The following is a 27035-nucleotide window of genomic DNA, read 5'->3' as shown; positions in this document are numbered from 1 at the left end:
ACATTGACTTTATCTTTTAACCACTTATTTACTTCTCACGATAACTGATAAATCCATATGATGATCTGTTTCTCTGTGTATCTTTCGTCTGTTCGTAGATTGCAAGCACATCATGGATTCTCTGTGTTCTTTCATAGATATTCATGTTACCAACATTCACTAGTAGAATCACGCACTTGTCAATTTCCCTATCCAGTTCTACAGGATGGTTAGAAACAGTCGAAAAGCTTGTAAGGGCATTGTAAGGTAACTTGTGCTGAGAAATAATTGTTAAGAAAAAATTGACATGTTGTGCTATTTCAGAGTTAATTAGTATTGAAGTTAGTCAATCAGGCCATTGTGCACCCAAATTAAAGTGCCCTGTCAGAATTAATGTCAGTTTTTCTCATAGCAGAGATGATAGCACATGAGACTGCTCATGTAGCTTGGGTTTGATTCTGACTACTGCCCCAGGGCCAATTTTTGTATCACTCTGTTTTTGGTTTTAGGAAACCGCGTGAGTAGCACATTTGGTGACACTGTCTGTTGTGGGCTGCTTGAATTTACACTCGGAATGGTCTGATTGGCTAACTTAAGTGGTAATTAACTTGGCAAAGGTAAACAGAATTAAGACATTAACAATTGTAGAGTGACGTTTACAATGTACTATCAAAATTATTTTGACACAGGGTTATATAAAAATCACCTCTGGAAGCCGATAACTTACTATTGGTAACGACTACCCCTGGTTTTGCCTGGCGGATGAAGGAGTTACTTCACTACGTGTTGCTGTAAACTAGGGTGACAAAATGATTTTCAGAGAAAACTAGGACACAACCAGCCAAGCTCCAATGGATCCCCCCCAATCGAAGTACACAGATGTTTTTTGGTTTACATTGTAAGGTCTTCATTGCAGATTTTCAGTACCTCCCACTCACGTGAGAGTTCTCATCCCTCTGTTTTATCATTCCCATTTATTTTTAAGTGTTCGTGAGGATAGATCATTAGACTGCCTCTTTTTGTGCAAATGTCCTGCATACCATGAACAAATAATGAAGAGTAAAAAGCACTGACACAAGTATTCTGCCAAACAGAAGAAAATGTCCCACTGCTGTATTCAATGAAATGTCACTTTGTACTAGTACTTCTGAGTGGGACGAAGCAAAGCCAAGTTAAAAGCTGAGTCTTTGGTCTGCCTGTGGTCCGCACATCCTGCAAAAGTGTACTTCGTCATTCTGTGGCCAGCTCTACATTAGGAAAGGGGATAGGATTGAAGTATAGAAACTATTAATTAATTTTCAGGGCATGGACCGAATGATTTGTGTAATGATTTGGTTGAATGTGGATCAAGTACAGGCAAAACAATCATATTCACAAAATAATAGATTGCTGTAATCCTGTACTTTATACAAAGGTTTTATCAAATTCAAGAGTGCACCAAATTGGAACAATGATATGATGGTTGGGATAAGCACCAGAGTAAATATCAGTAGCTGATGATGAGTTGTTTACAGTTTCTATAACTTCTGTTATGTGATCATCATTCTCTGTGTCACCAAAGATTCTAATGCCACCTCCAAAGATTAACTTGGTAGAAAAAGCAAAGAAAATTACCAGAATGGTAAAACGTTGATACTAGTTTCCTCTCCACATAAAAAATATTTGAGAACTGAAGAAAAAGCAGGAAATAGAAAGAGGAAAAGAAAGAATTAAAATGAAAAATTTTTATGCGGAAAACAAAAAATGCAAAGATCGGGAAAATGACATTTGGGAAATCTAGACCCATTTAAAAAGTTAAAGAAAATGGAGAAAAACATGAGTCTTAGACTTCATCAGGCAAAGGGGATGAAGCATGCATGTTGTGTAATAGGCTACATTCAGACCCAGTGTCTATCTTGTTGTGGCTGTGGCATGAAGAACATTCCAGTGCTCAGGAAGAAGACAAATACTTTACCTGCAATATCGATTCTTAATAACATGTTTTTGTTTTTTGTTACAACCATTTATTGAGAACTTTGCGTATATTAATGTAGTATTTTGAAAATTTAAAATGATTTGTCAAAATGGTATCCATTGGTAGTACTCTCAATAATTTCTCAATGCTTTCATATAGCTATTGCACTAGAATAAAACTACTATCTCATTTTTGAGGTTTTTTTCCATTCATTTAAATGAGTGCCCCATTTTACCCAATTTTGTAGAGATGGGGCAAAAATGGGTATTTTGCACCGTTCTCTTTGTTTTGGGTAGAGGTGGTATATTTTAAGCTGAAACTGGAATAGCTTCATCTTGCGGAATAGTTGAGGCACCTGAATAACCTTAATTTACTAATCTACTGATCGTGAAAGTAATTTATGTGAATTAAAAATTAATGTCCTACTTTTTCCCTATAATATACAGCTCTGCAGTTCATAGGCATATGGAAAATTTGTTTCTTGTTTTGCGTAAGGTGTATTTACACTGCAGCCTCACTGCTAGCACCTCGTTGCTTGCTGATGACACATAACATCTTGCCGCTTGTTGGAAGCCTGTTATATTATTTACTCTGCAGATATATCTTGATTATCTTGCTTTGTGCCAGAAACCTTCACCATGCAGCTGTTAGATAGCTATTTAAGTGCATTATTTGCAGCTGTGTGAAGCAAAAACGATATTCTCTGCATCGACAGTAATAGGAGTTCGTTCATGCCACAAATGTGGTTAAAGAAAAAGAGATATGGATACAGCCTTTGAATGTGGACTGTCTATACTCTGATAATTTCACCAGTTCTGTCAACAGCTCAGAAATTATCCAGAACATTTCCTCCGTTACCAGCGTCACACCACATTTTCCAATCAGTTGTAAGTATTATTGAGCTGGAAGTACTTCAAGAAGTGAAGTATTGTGCTACAATACTATTAACGGAAGAGAGGAGTGATTAATAGAACTACTCATTCTACTTCATGTACTACATCCGGATTGTAGTGAGCAGCTTGACATGCAGCGATGATTCAGATTAACCCTAGAACACCCATCCTATTTTATCACGGTAGACTTGTATTTTTTTCTTCATAATGTTATATTTTCACTAAGATATAAATGAAAATTTGAGTTAGCACTACTTTAGCAAGATTTTATTAACATGAATTTAAATATTTAATACAGATAAGCAAACAAATTTTTATTTATTTATTTTTCTAAAATTCACGGATTGATAAATCCTGGGAAAATACTGTATATCTGTTGTATTTTGTATTATGTTGATGGTATTCTTGAAAAAGTTTTGTTTTTGTGTGTTGTTTTCACAGACAGCCATCATTGCACTTCATTGCAGAGGTTAAATACTCACCACATATGTTTCTTCTGTTGTTGATACAAACAATTTTCTGCATTCTTTGTTTTAAAGATTGCACTTACATCAATACTACTACTTTGCTGGAATTTTTTTCTTCTACAGTTTGACTGGTGTCTTGAGATTCATGCACAACACTTTCCATACAGGTTTCTGAAGCTCTAGTTCTAGCCTTATTTTTATATGTGTTTGAACCATATCTTCAGTGATTTCATCAAGAAAGATTTGAAGCTTAGATTTAATTTCTTTTACATCATGTGTCAATTTTTTATTCAAAAATACCACATACAGTGCAACCTAACAAACAGCTGAATTTATGAACAATGAGCCATCAGATCCAGTGAATACACCCCACTTTTCATCTCACTACGGTACTTTTTTCCATCATACTTCGAAGCATCTCGATATATTGAATGTGTGATGTATTGTGAAAAGTAGCCCTACACTTTCCCCCCACTTTTTTAGTGTGTGACAGTAGAGTGTGATCATGTGTAGAAACAAATTCTGTAGTTCATTCCTCCCAGCTTTTCTTTGGCAAACATTTTCTAGGTACAAATGCTTTATTTTGTTGAGAAGCCCCTACAAGTGTCAGCCCATGTTCTAGTAGGAAATCTGAGAGACCCATGTATGTGAAGAAATACCTGTTGTCGTATTTCAGCAACTAGTGAAACAGTCTCTTGTAAGATAGGTGACAACATTGAAACCAACATTTTCACCGCATTCATTTCCTTCTTTTCCAAGGTATGCCCTTTGAGTGTGTGGAAATTTTTAGAGTCACATATACAGGGTGTTACAAAAAGGTACGACCAAACTTTCAGGAAACATTCCTCACACACAAATAAAGAAAAGATGTTATATGGACATGTGTCCGGAAATGCTTAATTTCCATGTTAGAGCTCACTTTAGTTTCTTCCCCCTACGCTCAATGGAGCATGTTGTCATGATTTCATACGGGATACTCTACCTGTGCTGCTAGAACATGTGCCTTTACAAGTACGACACAACATGTGGTTCATGCACGATGGAGCTCCTGCACATTTCAGTCTAAGTGTTCGTACGCTTTTCAACAACAGATTCGGTGACCGATGGATTGGTTGAGGCGGACCAATTCCATGGCATCCACGCTCTCCTGACCTCAACCCTCATGACTTTCATTTATGGGGGCATTTGAAAGCTCTTGTCTACGCAGCTCCAGTACCAAATGTAGAGACTCTTTGTGCTCGTATTGTGTACGGCTGTGATACAGTACGCCATTCTGCAGGGCTGCATCAGAGCATCAGGGATTCCATGCAACGGAGGGTGGATGCATGTATCCTCGTTAACGAAGGACATTTTGAACATTTCCTGTAACAAAGTGTTTGAAGTCACGCTGGTACATTCCGTTTCTGTGTGTTTCCATTCCATGATTAATGTTATTTGAAGAGAAGTAATAAAATGAGCTCTAACATGGAAAGTAAGCGTTTCCGGACACATGTCCACATAACATATTTTCTTTCTTTGTGTGTGAGGAATGTTTCCTGAAAGTTTGGCCGTACCTTTTTGTAACACCCTGTATACAAAATTTTTATTCTGTACTTACGAAGTTTTGAACTCGTATACTACCTAAATGCACACTATCCACAGAATGGAACTAACTTTTCATGTATCATAAAATTTTTGTTTGGTATGTAATATTTCCCAAGACTATGATTTATGGTTTGCCAAAAGTTCCTGATTGCAGCAAATTCATCTTGCTCTCTTTGAACACGTATTGTAGCTTTATCATCAAGCTATAAAAACAGTAAAAATGCTTCAAACCTCTGACATCCGTTGTAGCTCTAAAAATTGATGGACCATACTTCTTGCTAATGGTTCTCTTACATTGGACAAATTGCTTTTTAGATGATCAGCAATTGACAAAGGACCGAACAGAGCCATTATTTCTGTACTAGTAAATTTTCAGTTGGCAGTTTGCAGCCATGGCAGATGAATGCAATGAAGTGTGTTGATGTGAACAACAGCAGTGGTGGAGTGTTGAAGAGTTGTGTTGAATACAGTACAGTGTTCATAATTTCCAGGTTGCATCTGTGTAATACTGTTGTAATAAATATCATGCCTGTTAGAGTTTTCATTCAGTTTGTGTTCTCTGTGATTTAAAATCAATGTTAAGGGAAAATCAGTGGTGTATTTACAACTAGCATTAACTTCTGTTCACTGCGTAATCGTTAAGTGTTGGTTTTGATCCATGAAATGGCACTACGTAGTTTCCTGAGAGTGAGGATAGCTTTAGGTGATGTTTTTGAAAGAAATTAAATTTTCCCGAACAAAATTTTCGAGAACTGTTGATTTCCCTGAAACTCCCCCCCCCCCCCCCCCCCCCCCCCCCCCCTCACTAATTAGTAAAATCCGGGCAGCTATCATCCGAAACTGAGTATCACATTGCGTCTGAGATATTAAGCAACGGAAAACATGTTTTTTAACTTTGTCAGTATGGGGTAATGCTGCACCCGGCATCTGTGGTATTTTCTGTAAAGTCACACATGCCTCCCTTCTCTCCCACCCCCGTTTTGTTCTAAATGGCAAGCATTTCAGGGATCTCATGGTTTGTTTGGTTGTACAGCCCTTGCGATCCTGCATTTCCTGATCTGAGAAATGGCCTCTTTAAAGCAGTCCACAGGCTTATGGCATCAGGAATTGTGCTGCAGCCGGTGCACCATGCGTGCCCCCCATCCATACATATGACGTATACTGGTGCTGCCCACATTGAGGCAGCTGAATACCTCACAGTGCCGTTGCAGTTTCACAACAGTGCTTGTGTTCTTGATGCACACGAAAGAACTACATATTTTAGAAACGATTTTGCAGAAACTTCAATTAAAAAAATTGATAATATCACATGTTACTCTGATTCACTACACAACTGTCAACTAGCACCATTTTCATTATTGGTCATAATTATTATAATGATTCAAATTTAACTAACCCATTCGTCAAACCTGATCTGAAAAAGCCTATTCTGGTGCACTTCAGGTTATATGTTGTTGCGTAGGATACATAGCTAACATACAGAAATAACTTTTGCAGTAGAAATCAGTGACATTACTATTTCCAGTCTAAACTAAATACATTTTAAATAGTAGATTTTTGGGCGCTAATGACCATTGTAGTTGTGCGCCCTAAAACCACAAAAATAAATAAATAAATAGTAGAGGCATGATGCCCTGCACTGTAGTCGTGGTGTAGACACACACATCATGTGGCATATTTGTCTGTATGACAAGCATTTCAGTTTATTGTCTGCAATGTGAAAGCTTTATTCACAAAACAGCGTGTGGTAATGCTTACTGGCAACAAAGTATTATTAGCAGTTTAAAGTTTAATAGTATTCAGAATGTGTGCTCTCTTATTTTAAAGGGTGAAGTAACGTTACAAGATAAGAATATGTAGGGTCATTTTTTCTTCTATTGATTACATTTACAAAGGATCAATTCAAATTTCGACTAAGAGATTGAATAGAAAGTTTAGATGATGTAATGTAAATGGCTGTCTTTAGAGGCTATAGATTCACACTAATTCGTGTTCTATTTACAATTTTTCTAACAAAATTCCAAGTTGAAATAAAATAATCGCAGGTGGTTCTGAAGCTAATGTAAAACCATTTCTCACCGTGATAATGTGTTCCCCACTTCGACACTACGGAGAAAGAGCCCCAGTAACCACGGCATACCCGAGATTTCTGCCCTGCCTGACGCGTTTGTCCGCCAGGTGGTTTTGCTGTTGTACTGCACCATTCTCTGCGATGATGCCGCCCATTAGCTACAATCTGCGTTTACTGCCGCACCACCTCAATATCACACTAGGTAAAGTGCTTGTCCTGACAGCCTCATGATATTTTCCTGTTCTGGCTCATATGTCACACAGTAACTACATTGATGGAAAGAAAGTCGCAACACCAAGGAGGAATTGTGAGACATAAATGGAAGTTGCTAGGTGTGTTCCTACATTTGAACATGAAGCCTACTCAGATTTTGCGCCAATATGAGGATGCAAATCAGGTTTTCTTTAAATACGTGCCGTAACAGCTGTGAGCGTTAGTTAACTTTGAGGGACTCGCATTCGGGAGGACGACGGTGGGAGGACGATGGTTCAATCCCGCGTCCGGCCATCCTGATTTAGGTTTTCCGCGATTTCCCTAAATCGCTCCAGGTAAATGCCGGGATGGTTCCTTTGAAAGGGCACGGCCGACTTCCTTCCCCGTCCTTCCCTAATACGATGAGACCAATGACCTCGCTGTCTGGTCTCCTCCCCCAAAACAACCCCAGTTACCTTTGAGAATGGACAACATGAGTTGATGTTGGTCAAGAATGCCTTTAAGGTGACATGATTTCATCAACACTTCACTGAGTTCGAATGAGCTAGTGCAGTAGAACTACGAGAAGCTGGATGTTTCTGCTACAGTATTGCAGAAAGACTTGACAGGAATGTAGCCACTGTACGTGATCGCTGACAGCAGTGGTCACGAGAATGCAATACCCAGCATTACATTGAATTTTCCTTTTGGAGGGTCACTTTTAGGTTGACACTGTGGAAAAGGCACATAAAGTGTGTCTTAAGAGTGAAACCATCGCCATCAGTCAGCACCTGAGGATAAGGTGTATTCTGTCCTGGAATGTTTTCAGGAGCTGAAACATTCATAGAGTTTTCTTCAAGTCTCTAACCTACGCTAGATGCCTCAAAAATCCATCGATCATTATTTTTTCCATAATCAGCTATTAACACCCAAGCTCCAAAACAGCGTTGTGTGATTTGTTCACCTGAGACATTTGTGAATGACACATAAAGCTGAAATAGTGATGGACACTGTTCTGTGATGTATAATGAATTACTGTGGATAAAGGTGTAGAAGGTTCGTTCGAGAAATTGACCCCTTTCTACATCTATAAAGTTTTAGAATACTTACAGGTCAATGTAAATCTATCAAGTGGCTGTGCAGTAGTACAGTCTTGATAGTAATTGTAAACTAGCAAGTTAAGCAAGTTATTAACTGCCAGACTAATAGAAGAGTATGTTAGCAAGCCTATTACCCACAAACCTGCTATTCAATTTACTGCTTCAGTCATGAGTGTCAGTTGCTCCAGTCCAGTTTATAGGAAAAAAGTCCTGTATTCACAGAAGAGAGGAAAATTCTGGAGACTAATATCGTCGAACACATGTTGTACTCCGATGTAAAGATGACATCTGAGTTCAAACAGCCACCCACCATTATGTAGTTCGCCTCAGCATTGAAGAAGCATGTACAGAAGACTAATTTTGGCACCCAGACTCGGATAGCTAAAAAGAGCACATGAACCTACACCTGTAAATGCAACTGAAAGCCTGCAGCACTAGTCCCGCAACGAAGCATTCCTACCGCTAAAATATTGGTGGCAGCAGAACCTAATTTTGGGAAGAATAACAGATCCCCAAGACAGGACAAGAGCATCAGCATAATGTTTCTGTTAAAACAGCCTTAAAAATATCCCCAAAATACAGGTTATGGACCAAAAACGACAAGCCAAAATAATTGTGTCATAAGCTATCAGACCATACAACCTTGGTCCTCTCTGAAGAATCACATGATGTCACCACCATCAGTACTATGGAACTTCAGCAGGAGGGAGACTGGGGTTTTCTGGCATTGAGTTGGTCACCTAGGACATCATCAATGATGTCATTGACAGATTTTCCCACCCCTCTCCTCTCCATGCCTCTGACAGCGCAATTACCCTGTGTGTAAAATGGCAGACAGTTTTTTTTTTTTTTTTTAAAGTTGTTTTCGTCCACTACTATGATGTTGCTGTGGCAGTAGGGGCAGTAGGGGTGTTGTATTAAGCATCAATTAATAGGAAATTTAGAAATCCAAAATGGAGCATTGTCATGCTGGTGATAAAAGATCACTTTTGATAAATATAGAATTCAAAATGGCTGACCTGAAATACTGATACAGCTCAGTGGTGTCAGAATCCAGGGTGCTAGGACAAAGAGAAGTGAACTGTATGCTGATCAACTTAACATGTTTTTCCTCCAGCTGTTATTCAAGCTGTCGCCAACGCTTGTCATACAGCAACATGTTATTCAAATTCAAACATCATGAACCCCGCTTTTCCCCTTAGTTTGAACAACTGCCTTTTTGACACCACAGTTCAAACAGGTTGTTTTTGGATCTTACATTAAAATGTATGGTTGTAGCTATTGTGCTGTATAGTAGGAATAGTTGAGTGTTGGACACCACACCGAGGGGAAAGGATCTTCTGCAGTCTGGGGATGTGCTGCCACTGCCATCTTACGAATAATTGCCAATACTCCATAAGAACAATGAAGTCAGATGAGGGACACAAATTTCCACACAGTTTACATGCAAATAGCTAAAGCTATTGCAGATTATTTTGAAGATGTGCTTCTACCTGCCGGCTTTAGTGGTTTCTTATAACCACAGTGGACAAATGGCAGAATGATGATAGTTCTACATGTATGTTTTATACTCAAAAGCAGCCAATCCAGACTTCATAATAATCATATTTTTGACAGTATTGCGGGGAACAACATTCTGGATCGAGAAAATGTTTTTCTGTGGCTTTAATAACATGATCTGTAGAATACTTGTGCAGTCTGAGGCAGTAGACCTCTTAACGAAGCTGTTACAGTAGTCCAGGCCATCGATCCATTAGAAGATTTTTCTTTTAAAAGCAGGTCAGTTCCACTTTGTAACAAGTGTGTGCGTTTTTGTGTAGATAATTCACTGCAGGAATTAATGCTGACAGGGATTCGCTGGCTGTTAGATATTGCTGACATGGGTGAGAGACACATGATTGCTGCGGCTCTGGCAGCAGTCCTGACTCGTAGCACACCTAATGTGATAAGGTAGGCACTGTAAAGATTCATGTTCTTGACTACTGCTGAGAAACTGACGTTACAGTATGTGAGTATCTGTGATGCACTGTAAACTGTGTAAAATATCGAAACACAAACTTGTATTCTCTGTACCAAGAAATAGTATTATTTGCCAATTGAAGTTGTGAAAATGAACATAGGCAAAATGTATGCAGTTATTATTCTCTAGCCATTTTAGAGGAATGCTAAATTTTTCTTATTACTTAATTTGAATGTTTTACCATCAGTTGCAGCATTGTAATTGAGAGAATCGATGTTTTTCTCCGTAATCTACCAACTTACCAGCTGAGCTGTAACTTCTTCACATCTGTATAACCCATATTGTTGCACTGTAGTGGAACAGTTCAGTAGAGACCTAAAGGGAAAGCAGTTATAATGTAATTATCATCGTCAGCTTTCATTGTTCACTCATCATCCATATTTTCACTTTTTCCCATATATGTCGTATGTTTAATCGCAATTTTCATGTTTTCAATATTGCATGTGTAAATCAGGGCCGGCCACGGTGTGCCAAACTTCACGTGTGCTCAGTCTGCTCGCCAAGGCTCTGCCTGTTTCGGCCCTTGTCAGAAGTATCTGTTACAGCATGACATTTCGTTTAGTACTCCAGTGTGACATCTTTCGATTGGCTATATTCTTTGACAGATTCGTGGTGTTAGCACTGTTTACCCTTTGCTATTTGTTCGGGTATGGACATTCCAGGGCCAGTGGATGCTCACACAAAAAAAGGGCGTGTAGCGATCTATCATCAACAGCCTTTTAAAAAGAATGAGAACGATGGAAGCGCGTGATGAGAATTCTCATTATATATTAAGCAGTCGCATAAGCGACGGGTGGTGTATGAATTTGCAGTTAACTGACATTACTCTAGCATGCAGAAAGAATTTAAAGACTCAGTTGACGATATTAACACTGATCGACAGATGGGATTCGTTGTTCTGTACATCAAGAAGCACTTTGCGCTAAATTTTCAGGCAAAGAGACCATAAAGAAACTGGTGGTACGTATAGTAAAAGTTTTGAAGTCGCACATATTAGCCCACTGTCACTTACAACAGTTGTCAATGTAACTCAATGAAGAGCATGAGGACAAATATTTCTGCTAAGTACATTGGTTAGGTCAAGGGGAATGCCTGGAACGATTATCATTTTAAAACTCGATATTTATGAAGGAAAGAGTGCATTAACAAAAATTAGAACATCCGGAATAGATTGCGGGCCTCGTATTTTAAGTGGACTTCATGCACACTGCTCACAGTAAGACAGTGCAAAGTTAGATACAACTTCTTTCTGACTTGATGGGGATGAATTTAGAAAGAAAATTGAGCCACAGAAATGGTACATTCTGACAATAAACGTTTTCAGGACACTGCCAATCGCACATCTGCAATCGAGACCGTTCGCTGTTCCAGTTGAAAGTGCTCCTGAGCACATGCAAACGTAACCGATTAATTCGCAATGTAATTCACATTTTTACATTAAAACTAAAGGACGTGTACATCGCTTTCTGTAGGTACAGTTTCCATGTCTCCATAACGTGGTTGCAAAAGTGCATCAACATTACAGTCGACATATTTGTGTGAAGACCTTAGATGATTGATGATGATGATGTCCCATGCTTCTTGACATCGGATAGGGGAGACCCGCACCGCCGCACAAGACAAGGTCCTAATGGAGGTGGTTTGTCGTTGCCTCCGTCCGACCGTAATGGGGATGGATATGGATGATGATGATGATGATGAAGACGACACAACAACACCCAGTCATCCTGGGGCAGGTGCGTCTCCCTACGTCTCGCTACGAATTGGTGTGAAGTCAGTTTGGCCAGACGGATGTGGCAGCAAATGAAAACTCGGAAGTTTAGATACGCACGAAATGGCGTTTTGGTGTCATTGTTGAAAAATAAGAAATAAAAGAACTCATTAACAGTTAGCGAACAGACGGCTTCGAGAATTACGTTTCATTCTACACAGTTCCCGGTTTTTTCCTTACTATCGAAATTTTTTCGTGGTTACTAAACAAGACAGTGAATGCCAACAATGATTTCTTTGTTGGGTTGGTGCTCCTTCTGCATTGTTAGAATCATACACGCGTTTTGTTTTGTGATTGCGAAAGCATAATTAGCATTATATAAAAATCCAAGAAAAGCATGCGAAGGGCAGTTCAGCAGCCACCGAAGCTTGTATTTGTTGACTAGTGACGTTAGCTGGTCAGATGTAATAAGTAAGCATAACTTTTTAGCAAAACTCGGCCCTTAGAAATGTCAGTATAAATAATCGCGTGTGTTAGTAAACATTAGGTCCCAATATGCTATCGTATCCAGAATGAGATTTTCAGTCTGCAGCGGAGTGTGCGCTGATATGAAACTTCCTGGCAGATTAAAACTGTGTGCCGGACCGAGACTCGAACTCGGGACCTTTGCCTTTCGCGGGCAAGTGCTCTACCAACTGAGCTACCCAAGTTCGATTCACGCCCCACCCTCACAGCTTACTGGCAGAAGTAAAGCTGTGAGGACGGGGCGTGAGTCGTGCGTTGGTAGCTCAGTTGGTAGAGCACTTGCCCGCGAAAGGCAAAGGTCCCGAGTTCGAGTCTCGGTCCGGAACACAGTTTTAATCTGCCAGGAAGTTTCATGCTATCGTATGATTGTCATTATTTTCATAAAATGCCGATTTTTTATCAGTTAGCTGCGTTTGTAACGACTCAAATTCGATTGTCAACATACTTAGTTGTGGGTCTAATCTATGCGAATGGCAGACGAGTAATGATCTAAGATTGCCACTCTCATTTCAGAACGTAGAAAATTTGTTTCCCTATTACACGCACGGACTAGACGCGCTGTTAATACGTCTAATAAGCACAGTTACAGTGGTGTAAAATTGCAACACAAAAAAATAATTAATGTAGATTAATGACATTTCGGCAATCATTTTCATAGTTAACATATTGAAGTGATTAACATTGCAAAATCACGCGTTAATGTAAGCGTGAGATAACCCATTGCAAATGTGAAATGCTGGTATGTTAATAACCGGTGAGACCGACAAAATGTTGAATCCAAGCATACAAACGTGAATACAATTTGCTATACAGGTGCTGGATGTCAGATTGTGGGATGACGTTCCATGCCTGTTGCACATTGTCGGTAAGCACAGGGACTGTTAATATCGGTAAGCACAGGGACTGTTAATGCTGTTTGTGGATGAGGCTGTAGTTGCCCGAGGATGTCCCATAAATACTTGATTGGAGACAGAGCTGGTGATCGAGCAGACCAAAGCAGCAACATTTGGACCGTGTATAAGAGAATCTTGGCTTACGACAGCAGTATGTGGGCAAGCGTTATCCTGTTGGAAAACATTCCCTGGAATGCTGTTCATGAATGGCAGCAGAACAGGTCGAATCACGAGACTGACGACCGATTTTCAATTAGGATGCGTGGGATAACCAGGAAAGCTGTGCCTCCCCGGATATTGCCTGCACTGAGTTTGACCCCTCACCCATGGTCTAGTGGGAGATCATTCCAGAGTCTGACAGGCAGCGAAAAACTTTCGTGGGGCCGATCGTAGGGCCTCCCCGGTTCGTTTGACGAACAGGTTTCGGGCGTTATCTGTGGCTGACGGTGTCTCTGATCCGGATGCAGTCGGCCACCCCGTTCCAGAGGAAGCTTCTTGGCCCGAAAGGTCTGGGCATTCACAGAGGGTGGGTTTGCTGGTAGTTGGGAACTCCAACGTTAGGCGCGTAATGGGACCCCTTAGGAGCATTTCACATTTGCAATGGGTTATCTCACGCTTACATTAACGCGTGATTTTGCAATGTTAATCACTTCAATATGTTAACTATAAAAATGATTGCCGAAATTTCATTAATCTACATTAATTATTTTGTAGTGTTGCAATTTTGCACCACTGTAACTGTGCTTATTAGACGTATTAACAGCGCGTCTAGTCCGTGCATGTAATAGGGAAACAAATTTTCCACGTTCTGAAACGAGAGTGGCAATCTTAGATCATTACTCGTCTGCCATTCGCATAGATTAGACCCACAACTAAGTATGTTGACAATCGAATATGAGTCGTTACAAACGCAGCTAACTGATAAAAAATCGTTATTTTATGAAAATAATGACAATCATACGATAGCATGAAACTTCCTGGCAGATTAAAACTGTGTGCCGGACCGAGACTCGAACTCGGGACCTTTGCCTTTCGCGGGCAGGTGCTCTACCAACTGAGCTACCAACGCACGACTCACGCCCCGTCCTCACAGCTTTACTTCTGCCAGTTTTTTAGGTTAGAGGGTCTCAAGGAGGGGAAGGAAGCCAGTGTGCACTCTGTGTGCATTCCGGGGGGAGTCATTCTGGATGTGGAAAGGGTGCTTCCGGATGCCGTGAAGAGTACAGGGTGCAGCCAACTGCAGGTAGTGGCTCATGTCGGTACCAATTACGTGTGTGGCTTTGGATCGGAGCAGATTCTGTCTGATTTTGGGCGGCTAGCGGAAATGATAAAGACTGCCAGTCTTGCTTCCGAGATTAAGGTGGAGCTCATCATCCGCAGCATTGTCGATAGAACCGACTGTGGTCCTTTGGTGCAGAGCCGAGTGGAGGGTCTGAATCAGAGGCTCAGGCGGTTCTGTGACCGTGTAGGCTGCAGATTCCTTGACTTGCGCCATCGGGTGATGGGTTTCCGGGTTCCGCTTTATAGGTCAGGAGTCAACTACACACAGGAGGCTGCTACACGGGTAGCGGGGGCTGTGTGGAAGGGACTGGGCGGTTTTTTAGGTTAGAGGGTCTCAAGGAACCACAGAAGGGGCGTCCGTCAGAAAGTGGGCAGGTAAAAGACCGTGGGGTGGTAGTAGAAACGATTGGTATTGTAGTGGTAAATTGTCGTAGCTGTGTTGGGAAAGAACCAGAGCTCCAAGCCCTAATAGAAAGCACTGAAGCTCAAATAGAGAGCTGGCTAAAGCCGGAAATAAGTTCAGCCGAAATTTTTTCAAACGATCTAACAGTGTTCAGAAAGGATAGATTAAATACAGTTGGTGGTGGAGTATTTATTGCTGTCAGAGGTAGTTTGCTTTGTAGCGAAATTAAAGTAGATAGTTCATGTGAAATAGTATGGGTGGAGGTTATACCTGACAATCGGACTAAACTATTAATTGGATCGTTTTACGACCCCCCCCCCCCCCCCCCCCCCGACTCAGAAGACATAGTTGCTGAACAGTTCAAAGAAAACTTGAGTCTCATTTCAAATAAGTACCCCGCTCATACGATTATAGTCGGTGGTGACCTCAATCTACCCTCGATATGCTGGAAAAATTATATGTTTTAAGGCCGGCGGCAGGCATAAATCATCATCCGAAATTGTACTGAATGCTTTCTCAGAAAATTATTTTGAACAATTAGTTCATGAGACCACTCGAAGCGTAAATGGTCGCGAAAGCATACTTGACCTTTCAGCAATAAATAATCCTGGACAAATAGTGAGTGAGTGTTGTGACGAGTACAGGGATTAGAGACCACAAGGCAGTTGCTGCTAGGCTGAATACCGTAACACCTACAACCATAAAAAAGAACGCAAAATATAGCTATTTAAAAAAGCTGATAAAAATGCTCTTAACGCCTTTTTAAGAGACAGTCTTCACTCCTTCCGATCTGATCATGTAAGTGTAGAAAAGTTGTGGAATTTTTTCAAAGAGATAGTATCAACAGCAGTTGAGAGATACATACCACATAAATTAAGTGATGGTACTGATCCCCCATGGTACACAAAACAGGTCAGATCGTTGTTGCAGAAGCAACGAAAAAAAACATGTCAAATTTAAAAGAACGCAAAATCCCCAAGATTGGCAAAGTTTTACAGAAGTTCGAAATATGGCGCGTACTGCAATGCGAGATGCTTGTAATAATTTCCACAACGAAATTCTGTCTCGAAATCTGGCAGAAAACCCAAAGAGATTCTGGTCATACATTAAAGCACACCAGTGGCAAGACACAATACCCTCACTGCGCGATAACAATGGTGAAGTCACTGATGACAGTGCCACTAAAGCAGAGTTATTAAACACGGTTTTCCGAAACTCCTTCACCAAAGAAGGCGAAATAAATATTCCTGAATTCCAATCAAGACCAACTGCCAAGATGAGAAACATAGAAGTAGATATCCTCGGTGTAAGAAAGCAGCTTAAATGACTTAATAAAGTATGCTGATAAAATAGCTCAATATTTAGCAATTATATACAACCATTCGCTCACAGAAAGATACGTACCTAAAGACGGGAAAATTGCTCAAATCACAACAATACCCAAAAAGGGAAGTAGGAGTAATCCGCTGAATTACAGGTCTATATCACTAAGGTCGATTTGCAGTAGAGTTTTAGAACATATACTGTATTCGAACATTATGAAGTACCTCGAAGAAAACGATTTATTGACATATAGTCAGCATGGAATCAGAAAATATCGTTCTTGTGAAACACAACTAGCTCTTTATACTCATGAAGTAATAAGTGCTACCGATAGGGGACGTCAAATTGATTCCGTATTTTTAGATTTCCAGAAGGCTTTCGACACCGTTCCTCACAAGCAGTCTTCTAACCAAACTGTGTGCCTACGGAGTATCGCCTCAGTTGTGCGACTGGGTTCGTGATTTCCTGTCAGGAAGGTCACAGTTCGTAGTAATAGACGGAAAGTCATCGAGTAAAACAGAAGTAATATCCGGCGTTCCCCAAGGAAGTGCTATAGGCCCTCTATTGTTCCTGATCTATATTAACAACATAGGAGACAATCTGAGTAGCCGTCTTAGATTGTTTGCAGATGATGCTGTCATTTACCGTCTTGTAAAGTCATCAGATGATCAAAACGATTTGCAAAATGATTTAGATAAGATATCTGTATGGTGCGAAAAGTGGCAATTGACCCTGAATAAAGAAAAGTGCGAAGTTATTCACATGAGTACTAAAAGAAATCAGCTAAATTTCGATTACGCGGTGTCACAAATCTGAGGGCTGAAAATTCAACTAAATGTTTAGGGATTACAATTACAAATAACCTAAATTGGAACGATCACATAGATATTGTGGGTAGAGCAAACCAAAGTCTGCGACTCATTGGCACGACACTTGAAGGTGCAACAGGTCTACCAAAGAGACTGCTTACACTACGCTTGTCCGCTCTATTCTGGAGTACAGCTGTACGGTGTGGGATCCGCATCAGGTGGGCCTGACGGATGGCATCGAAGAAGTATAAAGAAGGGCAGCTCGTTTTGTATTATCGCGAAATAGGCTGGTTCAAATGGCTCTGAGCACTATGGGACTTAACTTCTAAGGTCATCAGTCCCCTAGAACTTCGAACTACTTAAACCTAACTAACCTAAGGACATCACACACATCCATGCCCGAGGCAGGATTCGAACCTGCGACCGCAGCAGTCACGCGGTTCCAGACTGTAGCGCCTAGAATCGCACGGCTACCCCGGTCGGCCGCGAAATAGGGGAGATAGTGTTACAGACATGACATGTGAATTGGAGTGGCAATCATTAAAACAAAGGCGTTTTTCGTTGCCACGGGATCTTCTCATGAAATTTCAATCACCAGTTTTCTCCTCCGATTCTGTTGGCACCCACCTACATAGGGAAAAATGATCATCACGTTAAAATAAGAGAAATCAGGGCTCGTACGGAAAAATTTGAGTGCTCGTTTTTACCGCGTGCCGTCCGAGAATGGAACGGTAGAGAGACAGCATGGAGGTGGTTCATTGAACCCTCTGCCAGGCACTTTATTGTGAATAGCAGAGTAATCACGTAGATGTAGATGAAAGCTCGTGCTTTCTTACGAAGTAGCACCTTTGGCCATAACTCCAGGTTTAGCTCAAGAGTGTCTAACTACACTGTAGCACGTAGACAGCTGGCCACATCCTAACTAACAGCCATCACTGCCACTGAGGCAGAATCAGCTTTCATTGGAAAACGCAATAGACTGCAATGAGCTCTCGCGTGCAGCATTCAAGTCGCAAATGGCAGTTGTTTCCGGTTAGTGTACTGTACGCTACAAAGCGTCTGGCTCGAAGCTGTCCTTGGAAGTGACCCATTTCTAACAGTTCATGCCCCATGGCTGTCTGGAGCCCGGTCGTCTTGTGACCGTACATTCTTGTGAACTCCGCAGCCAGCAGTCATGTACAGTGGTTACATTCCTGCCAAGTCTCTCCGCACTATCGGAGAAGGATCATCCAGCTTCTCGTTGCCCTATTACACGACCTTGTTCAAATTCAGTGAGGTGTTGATAATGGCGTGTTTGACGCTGTAAAGGTGTTCTTGACCAACACCAACTCACCACGTTCATCTCCTACATAACTAACGCTCACACCCGTTACGGTGTGTATTTAAAGCAAACAAGGTGTGCATCCTCATAGTGGCGCTACTAGTCCCACGCTTCTGTGTCTAGAAATTTGAGTAGACACCACCTTTCAGAGAAATTTTCCATTATTTTGTTGATCTTAAAACATCTAAGTAAAACAAAAGCTTTTAATACAGGTGGATCAATACTAACAGCACTTATTCGTTGGCGGGACTGACACGAGGGAGCCTACTTTACTCTTTGCTACATGTCGCTAGGGCCCACAGTGCCCCATTTTCGGACTGGCCGTGAGACAGTTTATACCTGAGCTTCGCGAGGTGCTAGGAAAGCAACAACCGCAGCATGTCGCTGTTGCTTTCATTTACAGCAGACATACCAGTTAAAACCTTAGTTAAATTTTGAGATGATTATGAGCTACGTGTGATGTGACTGATAACCACATATGTTCACTGAGGAAGCATTTGTTTTACTTAAACGATGTACGATCAAGAAAATCACGAAAAATTGCTTTGGATCTTGGTACAAGTAAGAATGACATATAGCCATACAATCAGCGTAAATCGATAAAGAAACATGCTTAAAAGTTTTGATTAACAATTCTCTGACGTCGTTATTATTGGCCCTATAGCGGCCCACCTGGAGCCCACATCCTCGATCTGGTGTGATCAAAGTGACAGAAGATGCCCATTATCTAATTCACCGAATTCCATATAATATAAGCACCTATTATTTCTAATGTGCCAGAATGTTCGACTAATATATCCAAACTCCGGCATTACTAGCCTTGTTGCTGTGTCCTGTCTCAAACTACGATGCTAGGAATGCAGGAAAACCATGTGTCGGTCGTGAAGAACTTAGAAGGCTGTGGGGAAAAATGAAAATGCAAAACAATTAGTTCCTGTAGAATGAAATTTTCGCTCTACAGCGGAGTGTGCGCTGATATGAAACTTCCTGGCAGATTAAAACTCTGGGCGGTCTATGGCGCTGCAGTCATGGACTGTGCGGCTGATCCCGGCGGAGGTTAGAGTCCTCCCTCGGGCATGTGTGTGTGTGTGTGTGTGTGTGTGTGTGTGTGTGTGTGTGTGTGTGTGTGTGTGTGTTTGTCCTTAGGATAATTTAGGTAAAGTAGTGTGTAAGCTTAGGGATTGATGACCTTAGCAGTAAAGTCCCATAAGATTTAAAAAAAAAAAAATTAAAACTGTGTTCCGGACCGAGACTCGAACTCGGGACCTTTGCCTTTCGCGGGCAAGTGCTCTACCAACTGAGCTACCCAAGCACGACTCACGCCCCGTCCTCACAACTTTAATTCCACCAGTGCCTCGTCTCCGAGTTTAATTAGCTCCTCTGTTTACAAGTTCTACAACATGTCACACAAAAAAGCGCATATCATGAAGCATATTATCATGGTCTGTGAAGCTCGTAGATGAGTGCGTTCAATGGTAGAAGAAAGTGGACGTGTTTGCTAAACCGCTTTTGTATAACATTTGTCTTTTGTTGACTCCTAATAAGAATCACAAGAGGAAGAGGTATACTTGGAAAAGGCCGGGAGATACGGGAAGATTTCAATTAGATTACATCATGGTCAGACAGAGATTCCGAAATCAGATACTGGATTGTAAGGCGTACCCAGGAGCAGATATAGACTCAGATCACAATATAGTAGTGATGAAGAGTAGGCTGAAGTTCAAGACATTAGTCAGGAAGAATCAATACGCAAAGAAGTGGGATGCGGAAGTACTAAGGAATGACGAGATACGTTTGAAGTTCTCTAACGCTATAGATACAGCAATAAGGAATAGCGCTGTAGGCAGTACAGTTGAAGAGGAATGGACATCTCTAAAAACGGCCACCACAGAAGTTGGGAAGGAAAACGTAGGTACAAATAAGGTAGCTGCGAAGAAACCATGGGTAACAGAAGAAATACTTCAGTTGATTGATGAAAGAAGGAAGTACAAACATGTTCCGGGAAAATCAGGAATACAGAAACACAAGTCGCTGAGGAATGAAATAAATAGGAAGTGCAGGGAAGCTAAGACGAAATGGCTGCAGGAAAAATGTGAAGACATCGAAAAAGATATGATTGTCGGAAGGACAGACTCAGCATACAGGAAAGTCAGAACGACCTTTGGTGACATCAAAAGCAACGGTGGTAACATTAAGAGTGCAACGAGAATTCCACTGTTAAATGCAGAGGAGAGAGCAGATAGGTGGAAAGAATACATTGAAAGCCTCTATGAGGGTGAAGATTTGTCTGATGTGATAGAAGAAGAAACAGGAGTCGATTTAGAAGAGATAAGGGATCCAGTATTAGACTCGGAATTTAAAAGAGCTTTGGAGGACTTACGGTCAAATAAGACAGAAGGGATAGATAACATTCCATCAGAATTTCTAAAATCATTGGGGGAAGTGGCAACAAAACGACTATTCACGTTGGTGTGTAGAATATATGAGTCTGGCGACATACTATCTGACTTTCGGAAAAGCATCATCCACACAATTCCAAAGACGGCAAGAGCTGACAAGTGCGAGAATTATCGCACAATCAGCTTAACAGCTCATGCATCGAAGCTGCTTACAAGAATAATATACAGAAGAATGGAAAAGAAAATTGAGAATACGCTAGATGACTATCAGTTTGGCTTTACGAAAAGTAAAGGGACGAGAGAGGCAATTCTGACGTTACGGCTAATAATGGAAGCAAGGCTAAAGAAAAATCAAGACACTTTCATAGGATTTGTCGACCTGAAAAAAGCGTTCGACAATATAAAATGGTGCAAGCTGTTCGAGATTCGGAAAAAAGTAGGGGTAAGCTGCAGGGAGAGACGGGTCATATACAATATGTACAACAACCAAGAGGGAATAATCCAAGAGTGGACGGTCAAGAACGAAGTGCTCGTATTAAGAAGGGTGTAAGACAAGGCTGTAGCCTTTCGTCCCTACTCTTCAATCTGTACATCGAGGAAGTAATGATGGAAATAAAAGAAAGGTTCAGGAGTGGAATTAAAATACAAGGTGAAAGGATATCAATGATACGATTCGCTGATGACATTGCTATCCTGAGTGAAAGGGAAGAAGAATTAAATGATCTGCTGAACGGAATGAACAGTCTAATGAGTACACAGTATGGTTTCCGAGTAAATCGGAGAAAGGCGAAGGTAATGAGAAGTAGTAGAAATGAGAACAGCGAGAAACTTAACATCAGGATTGATGGTCACGAAGTCAATGAAGTTAAGGAATTCTGCTACCTAGGCAGTAAAATAACCAATGACGGACGGAGCAAGGAGGACATCAAAAGCAGACTCGCCATGCAAAAAAGGCGTTTCTGGCCAAGAGAAGTCTACTAATATCAAATACCGGCCTTAATTTGAGGAAGAAATTTCTGAGGATGTACGTCTGGAGTACAGCATTGTATGGTAGTGAAACATGGACTGTGGGAAAACCGGAACAGAAGAGAATCGAAGCATTTAAGATGTGGTGCTATAGACGAATGTTGAAAATTAGGTGGACTGATAAGGTAAGGAATGAGGAGGTTCTACGCAGAATCTGAGAGGAAAGGAGCATGTGGAAAACACTGATAAGGAGAAGGGACAGGATGATAGGACATCTGCTAAGGCATGAGGGAATGACTTCCATGGTATTAGAGGGAGCTGTAGAGGGCAAAAACTGTAGAGGAAGACAGAGATTGGTATACGTCAAGCAAAAGTCAGTACAGTTCGTATCTCATCTTTCGTTTCCTGTACAGTACAGTAGGGGCACATGTTATTTGTCAGTCCGTTTCTTTGCCGGTTATGCTGTGTAAAGCTTTGCATTTCAGTATAAAGAACAGGCGAATGGTTTCACGAATCTGTCCCGAACTGTGTTTTGATAGTTTGGTATAATCTTCTTTGTTAAGGTGATACACCACAAGTTACCATACTGTCCCGCTGTGATAGAGGAAGATTGGAAAGTAACGCACAGTAATCTTATTACCAAAAAGATTAATAGGTAACATAACAAAAAAAAATCGCAATGAACATTTCTTCCTATTTTTCTACATAGCCACCAACGTTGTAAACACATTTCTCGCATCGTGGCACCAGTTTCAATATGTCCTGTTCGCAGGAGACCATTTGGTTGGACTACAGCTATCAGTGGACCACTGACGTCGCAAAGCATTGGCCAGCCAGGAATTTCTACATGAGACCAAAGAGATGAAAGTCCGACGGTGTAAGGTCCGGACTGTGTGGTGGATGTTGGAGCATCTCCCACCCAAATTTAGTGATTTTACTACGAACAGGAGGAGCAACGGGGAGGGGGGGAGCATTTTCAGGAAGATCTTTGACGCCGTCAGCATTAATGTTGTGGTGTTTGTCATGAAGGGCACGACGTAACTTAACCAAAGTATTAATGTAGGTTGCAACATTCATAGTGGTCCAGTGTTCAGAGAAGTCCACCAGTAACACACCTTGCTTATTCCAGAACACCGTCGCAAGCATTTTCGTAACAGATTGAGTCACTTTGATTTTTTTTTTTTTTTTCATACTAGGGAACCAGCATGTTTCTACTCCATATAGGCCGGCTTGGTTTCGGACATGTAGTGGTACTTCCACACTCACCACCAGTGACGATTCCTTTCTGAAAGTCATGTCCTTCTGCGGCGTAACGCGCTTAAGTGATCCAAGGTTGTCGTCATTCGCTGGCCCATGTACTTGCCTGTCAGGTTCCTAGGCATCCATCGAGCACTAACTTAACGAAACATCAACATGCCATGAACAGTATTGTGCATCGCACCATAAGACATGTTGAACTGCTGCAATAACTTTCACAGTTGCACAGACCGGGCGTTCAAAATTTCTGCCTCATTGGCTCTGACATCCTCTGGAGTTACAGCTGTTTCCTGCCTCACGGTTCGCGGCGAATCACTAAGGTTGACACGACACTCTTGGTAGTATGCACGCCACCTAGAGACATCGCTACACTCCATGCACTCGTCTCTTTACACGCCACATCTGCCTCTATGCATTTCACTTGGTTTATGCCGTTTAGCCCACTGCTCTTTCGAAGTTGACGACAGTAACATGCGCTTCATGGTTGTTTCGTGGTTCAGGCGTTTCTCACTAGAGCTGCACATGAATACAAAATAATCTCTTTAGCTCAAAATCCAACCTAGATCGTCGTGAAATTCAACATTCCTGCTGCAATGCCAGGGATGAAAAAAATTGTTGTGCCTTACTTTCCGATTCTGCTTCGTAATTGCAAATGATTTCGATTCTCAGTGATGTAGGCTGCACAACTGTGATAGAAACTTGCACATAATTGCTGCTTCTATCATTTGTAAACACGAGGACGCTCTACAAGACAGCCGCAGAATAAGAGAGAGCATATTGACTTCTTATTTATTATTTTTTGAATGACAGATGAATCCTTAGCAAGAGATTTATTTTACTCAAGTGAACGCCTGATCTACTAAAAAACATACGAATCGAAGAAACTAAACCTATGGCGCCACTTTCAACGACGGAACTAAGCTGTCTGCTTTGTCGTAGCTGGGGGAGGTATGTGATATGACAGGACTGCTTTGTTGTCCATTGGGGATTAAGTTTTCTCAAACAAGAGTTGGTGGTGCCTCTCTGCTGCTTTTACCTGTTTGTTCGGTGTATGAAGAACGAAGGGGAAAAAATGCTTGCTTTTGCTTTCTAATAGTACTCCAGTTTCAAGCCATTCACAAATAGCTTTCTCAAAAACACAGTGCAGATGAAAGCCCACCCGCCTTGTCACATATCTTTCCTAATTTGAAAGGAGTGTGAAATGTGTCTCCTAAATTTCAGTTCTCAAGTTGTTCAACATGGTCTGATGAACTATTGTTTTATGCTTCAGGTTCGCGCTATCAGAGAACCCAGATTTGGTTCACACAAAGCTGGAGATGAGCCGCACCCTTCTTCATGTGGCAGCACAGTCTGGATCGTCAGTGGCTGTGCGGTGCCTCCTAGACTACCCGATCGATGTGAATGCCAGTGATGGTCGGGGTGTGACCCCCTTGCATGAAGCAGCTGCCCACTGCGATGCCCACGTGCTGATGCTGCTGCTCAAGGCGGGGGCCAACGCCCAGGCCAGGGATATTGACGGCAGAACCGCTCTTCACTATGCAGCCAGTGGCGGCTCAGCCTCCGGTATCCGGATCCTCTTGGCGGAGGGCCTGACTCCAGACGTTGAGAGCGCCAACGGTTGCTCGCCACTGCACGAGGCTGCCTCTAGCTCTAACCACCACTGTGTCCAGCTGCTACTGAATGCTGGCGCAGACTTGCACATGACGACAAATGCAGGCTGGACAGCGCTGCACTGGGCTGCCAACAAAGGAACCGTCCGCTCTCTAAGGATGCTACTCGAAGCTGGTATCCAACCAGGAGTCAGAACGCATCAGGATGAAACTCCGCTCCATCTAGCAGCAGAGCGCGGGCACTCAGATATGGTGACACATCTGGTGAATTACGGAGCTGATGTAGAAGCTTTGGACAGCGCTGGTAGGACACCAGCTAAACGAGCCTCAGACTACGTTCAGAAGCAGCAGGAGGAGGCTGCGGCTGCTGCATCCGTTAAAGCTGCTGCAGCTAAAAAGGTGGAAGAAACTAAGCAACACAGACGTCAGAGGGAAACTGGCCAGAATTTGGCCGCACCACCGGCTGAGGAAACCAACACTGAGCTGCGTTCTAATGTGCCTCACTCTGAAGATGTACAAGGAGATGATTCCCAGTTATATTATGATGAAGTGGAGGGCAGTGAATACAGTTTCCAATCTGAATCGGAAATAAGTGGGCAGATATACTCTGATAATGGCAGTGACTTCGAGGAGGAAAATTATTCATCAGAAACTGCTTCAGTAGGATTCCCTGCTTATAATAAACCACCACCTTTGCTTTCTGTAGAAACAAACATTGGGCAGTATGGTAATCAAAACCGTGGACGTTACCAGAGAGGAAAATATCGTGGAAGAGGGCGTGGCAATTTCAGAGGTCACAAATCAGGTTCGAGGGGTGGTGGACATGTACAGTCACAGGAAGGAAAACCTGAGCACACTCGAGAATATAAGCCGTCCTCAGATAGAGCACAAAATGCTGGGTATGTACAGCAGGGGGAACATCACCGCCGTCAACGCCATCGTCCTCACCATGCAAAGGAGGGGGAGGCCAAAAGGGAATATAATAACCAAAGTAGCTCCAGTGATACTAGGAGAAAGGAACACGTCACTTACCCAGTAGGTGAGGACACCAAAATGAAGCATGCTGTCAGCAAAGATAGACAAAAACACCCAAGTGGCGAGGGACATGTGCCCCAGAATATGGTTCAAAATACTATAATTTACACAGCAGGTGAGGACGCCAAAATGAAGCATCCTTTCAGCAAAGATAGACAGAAACACCCAAGTGACGAAAGATATGTGCCCCAGAATACGGTTCCAAATACTGGAACAAGAAACTTACAAAGGCGTGAGGCCTATGGTTCCACCGAGCAGATAAATCGCCAGGGAAATAGAAGTGGCGGCACTTTCTTGGATGAATTAAGGTATTTGCAAGAAAAACTCGCTTCTGTCGACGCTGGAACTACCCAATCGCCGAAGCCTGTACCACCTCCAAAACCTAAACCACCTCCAAGGCCACAACTATAAATACTAGTAGCACAGTGGCCTTATTTTTTAAGTGTTATGACCTTCTTGTCGATCATTTTCTCATCGAAAAGCTGCAGAGTTTATCAGATTCTGTTTTTGGCTGTATGATGTAATGTTTTGCTGAGAATTTGAACATAAAATAGTTTGTATTTAGTACAAACACTTAAGTTGTCAGGTTGTACATGTCAGGTAACCTTTTAATGGCCCTCTCTTTACCTCCTGTTCAATTGCTCATCCAGTATTGTTGAATCTTGCTCTTTTTCCTACTGCCCTGTTGCACAGATTAGGTGGACGATGCCATCAAGATCGGAACATTATTGCTTCAATGTGTGCCTTCAGTAAAAGGTTTGAAGACTGTCGTTTTTTACTGTTGTAAATGTTAAATATATTTGTGTGATAATAAATTAAATTGTTTACCATTATCTTATTATTGCCTTAATAAAAGACTACCTGCTCTACCCGAACACTACAGCTTCAGTGCCAATAACCATTAACAATAAAGCTAATATAGTAAGCTGGAAAACAGACATTTGGAGAGCTCTATCTAACCAGTCTTTGGAATGAGCGCCACAGTAAACTTCCAACCATTCATTCACTTCATATTTCTTGTTTGGTCTGTTACAGTAATGTACATGTTTTCAAATCTATGTTTATCGATTTGTATGTACCTGTCATCTCTGGAAGTAGTGAACAATATCCTTTGCAAGGATTTATGTATGAATTCTTTCAGTGGATTCTATCTTGGGTTTGGCACTTCGTGCTTGTATTAATATGAGATTATTTCGTAATGTCTGATTTCGCTTCTTTTGGGAGTTGGTAACTTTTTTTTTC

The 27035-nt window shown here is 41.6% G+C and overlaps 1 protein-coding gene and 1 non-coding gene across 4 annotated transcripts in view; one reads left to right on the top strand and one right to left on the bottom strand.

Moving 5' to 3' along the window:
• LOC124784099 (inversin-like) overlaps nt 1–26626 on the top strand; it is a 97734-nt gene extending 71108 nt beyond the window's left edge. For all 3 annotated transcript variants that reach the window (XM_047254073.1, XM_047254074.1, XM_047254075.1), the window contains one exon: nt 24419–26626. In XM_047254073.1, coding sequence (XP_047110029.1) covers nt 24419–26204 — 1786 coding nt within the window. In that variant the 3' untranslated portion in view covers nt 26205–26626. The remainder of the gene's footprint in view (nt 1–24418) is intronic.
• Nucleotides 19764–19838, bottom strand: Trnas-cga. The gene has a single exon. It is a non-coding gene; the product is annotated as a tRNA-Ser (tRNA).
• Nucleotides 26627–27035: the final 409 nt, after the last annotated feature.

This window comes from Schistocerca piceifrons, chromosome 1 (genome assembly GCF_021461385.2).
Source record: "Schistocerca piceifrons isolate TAMUIC-IGC-003096 chromosome 1, iqSchPice1.1, whole genome shotgun sequence".
Classification (NCBI taxonomy): Eukaryota; Metazoa; Arthropoda; class Insecta; order Orthoptera; family Acrididae; genus Schistocerca; species Schistocerca piceifrons.
The sequence above is the reverse complement of the archived record's forward strand: the minus strand, read 5'-3'. Positions and strand labels throughout refer to the sequence as shown.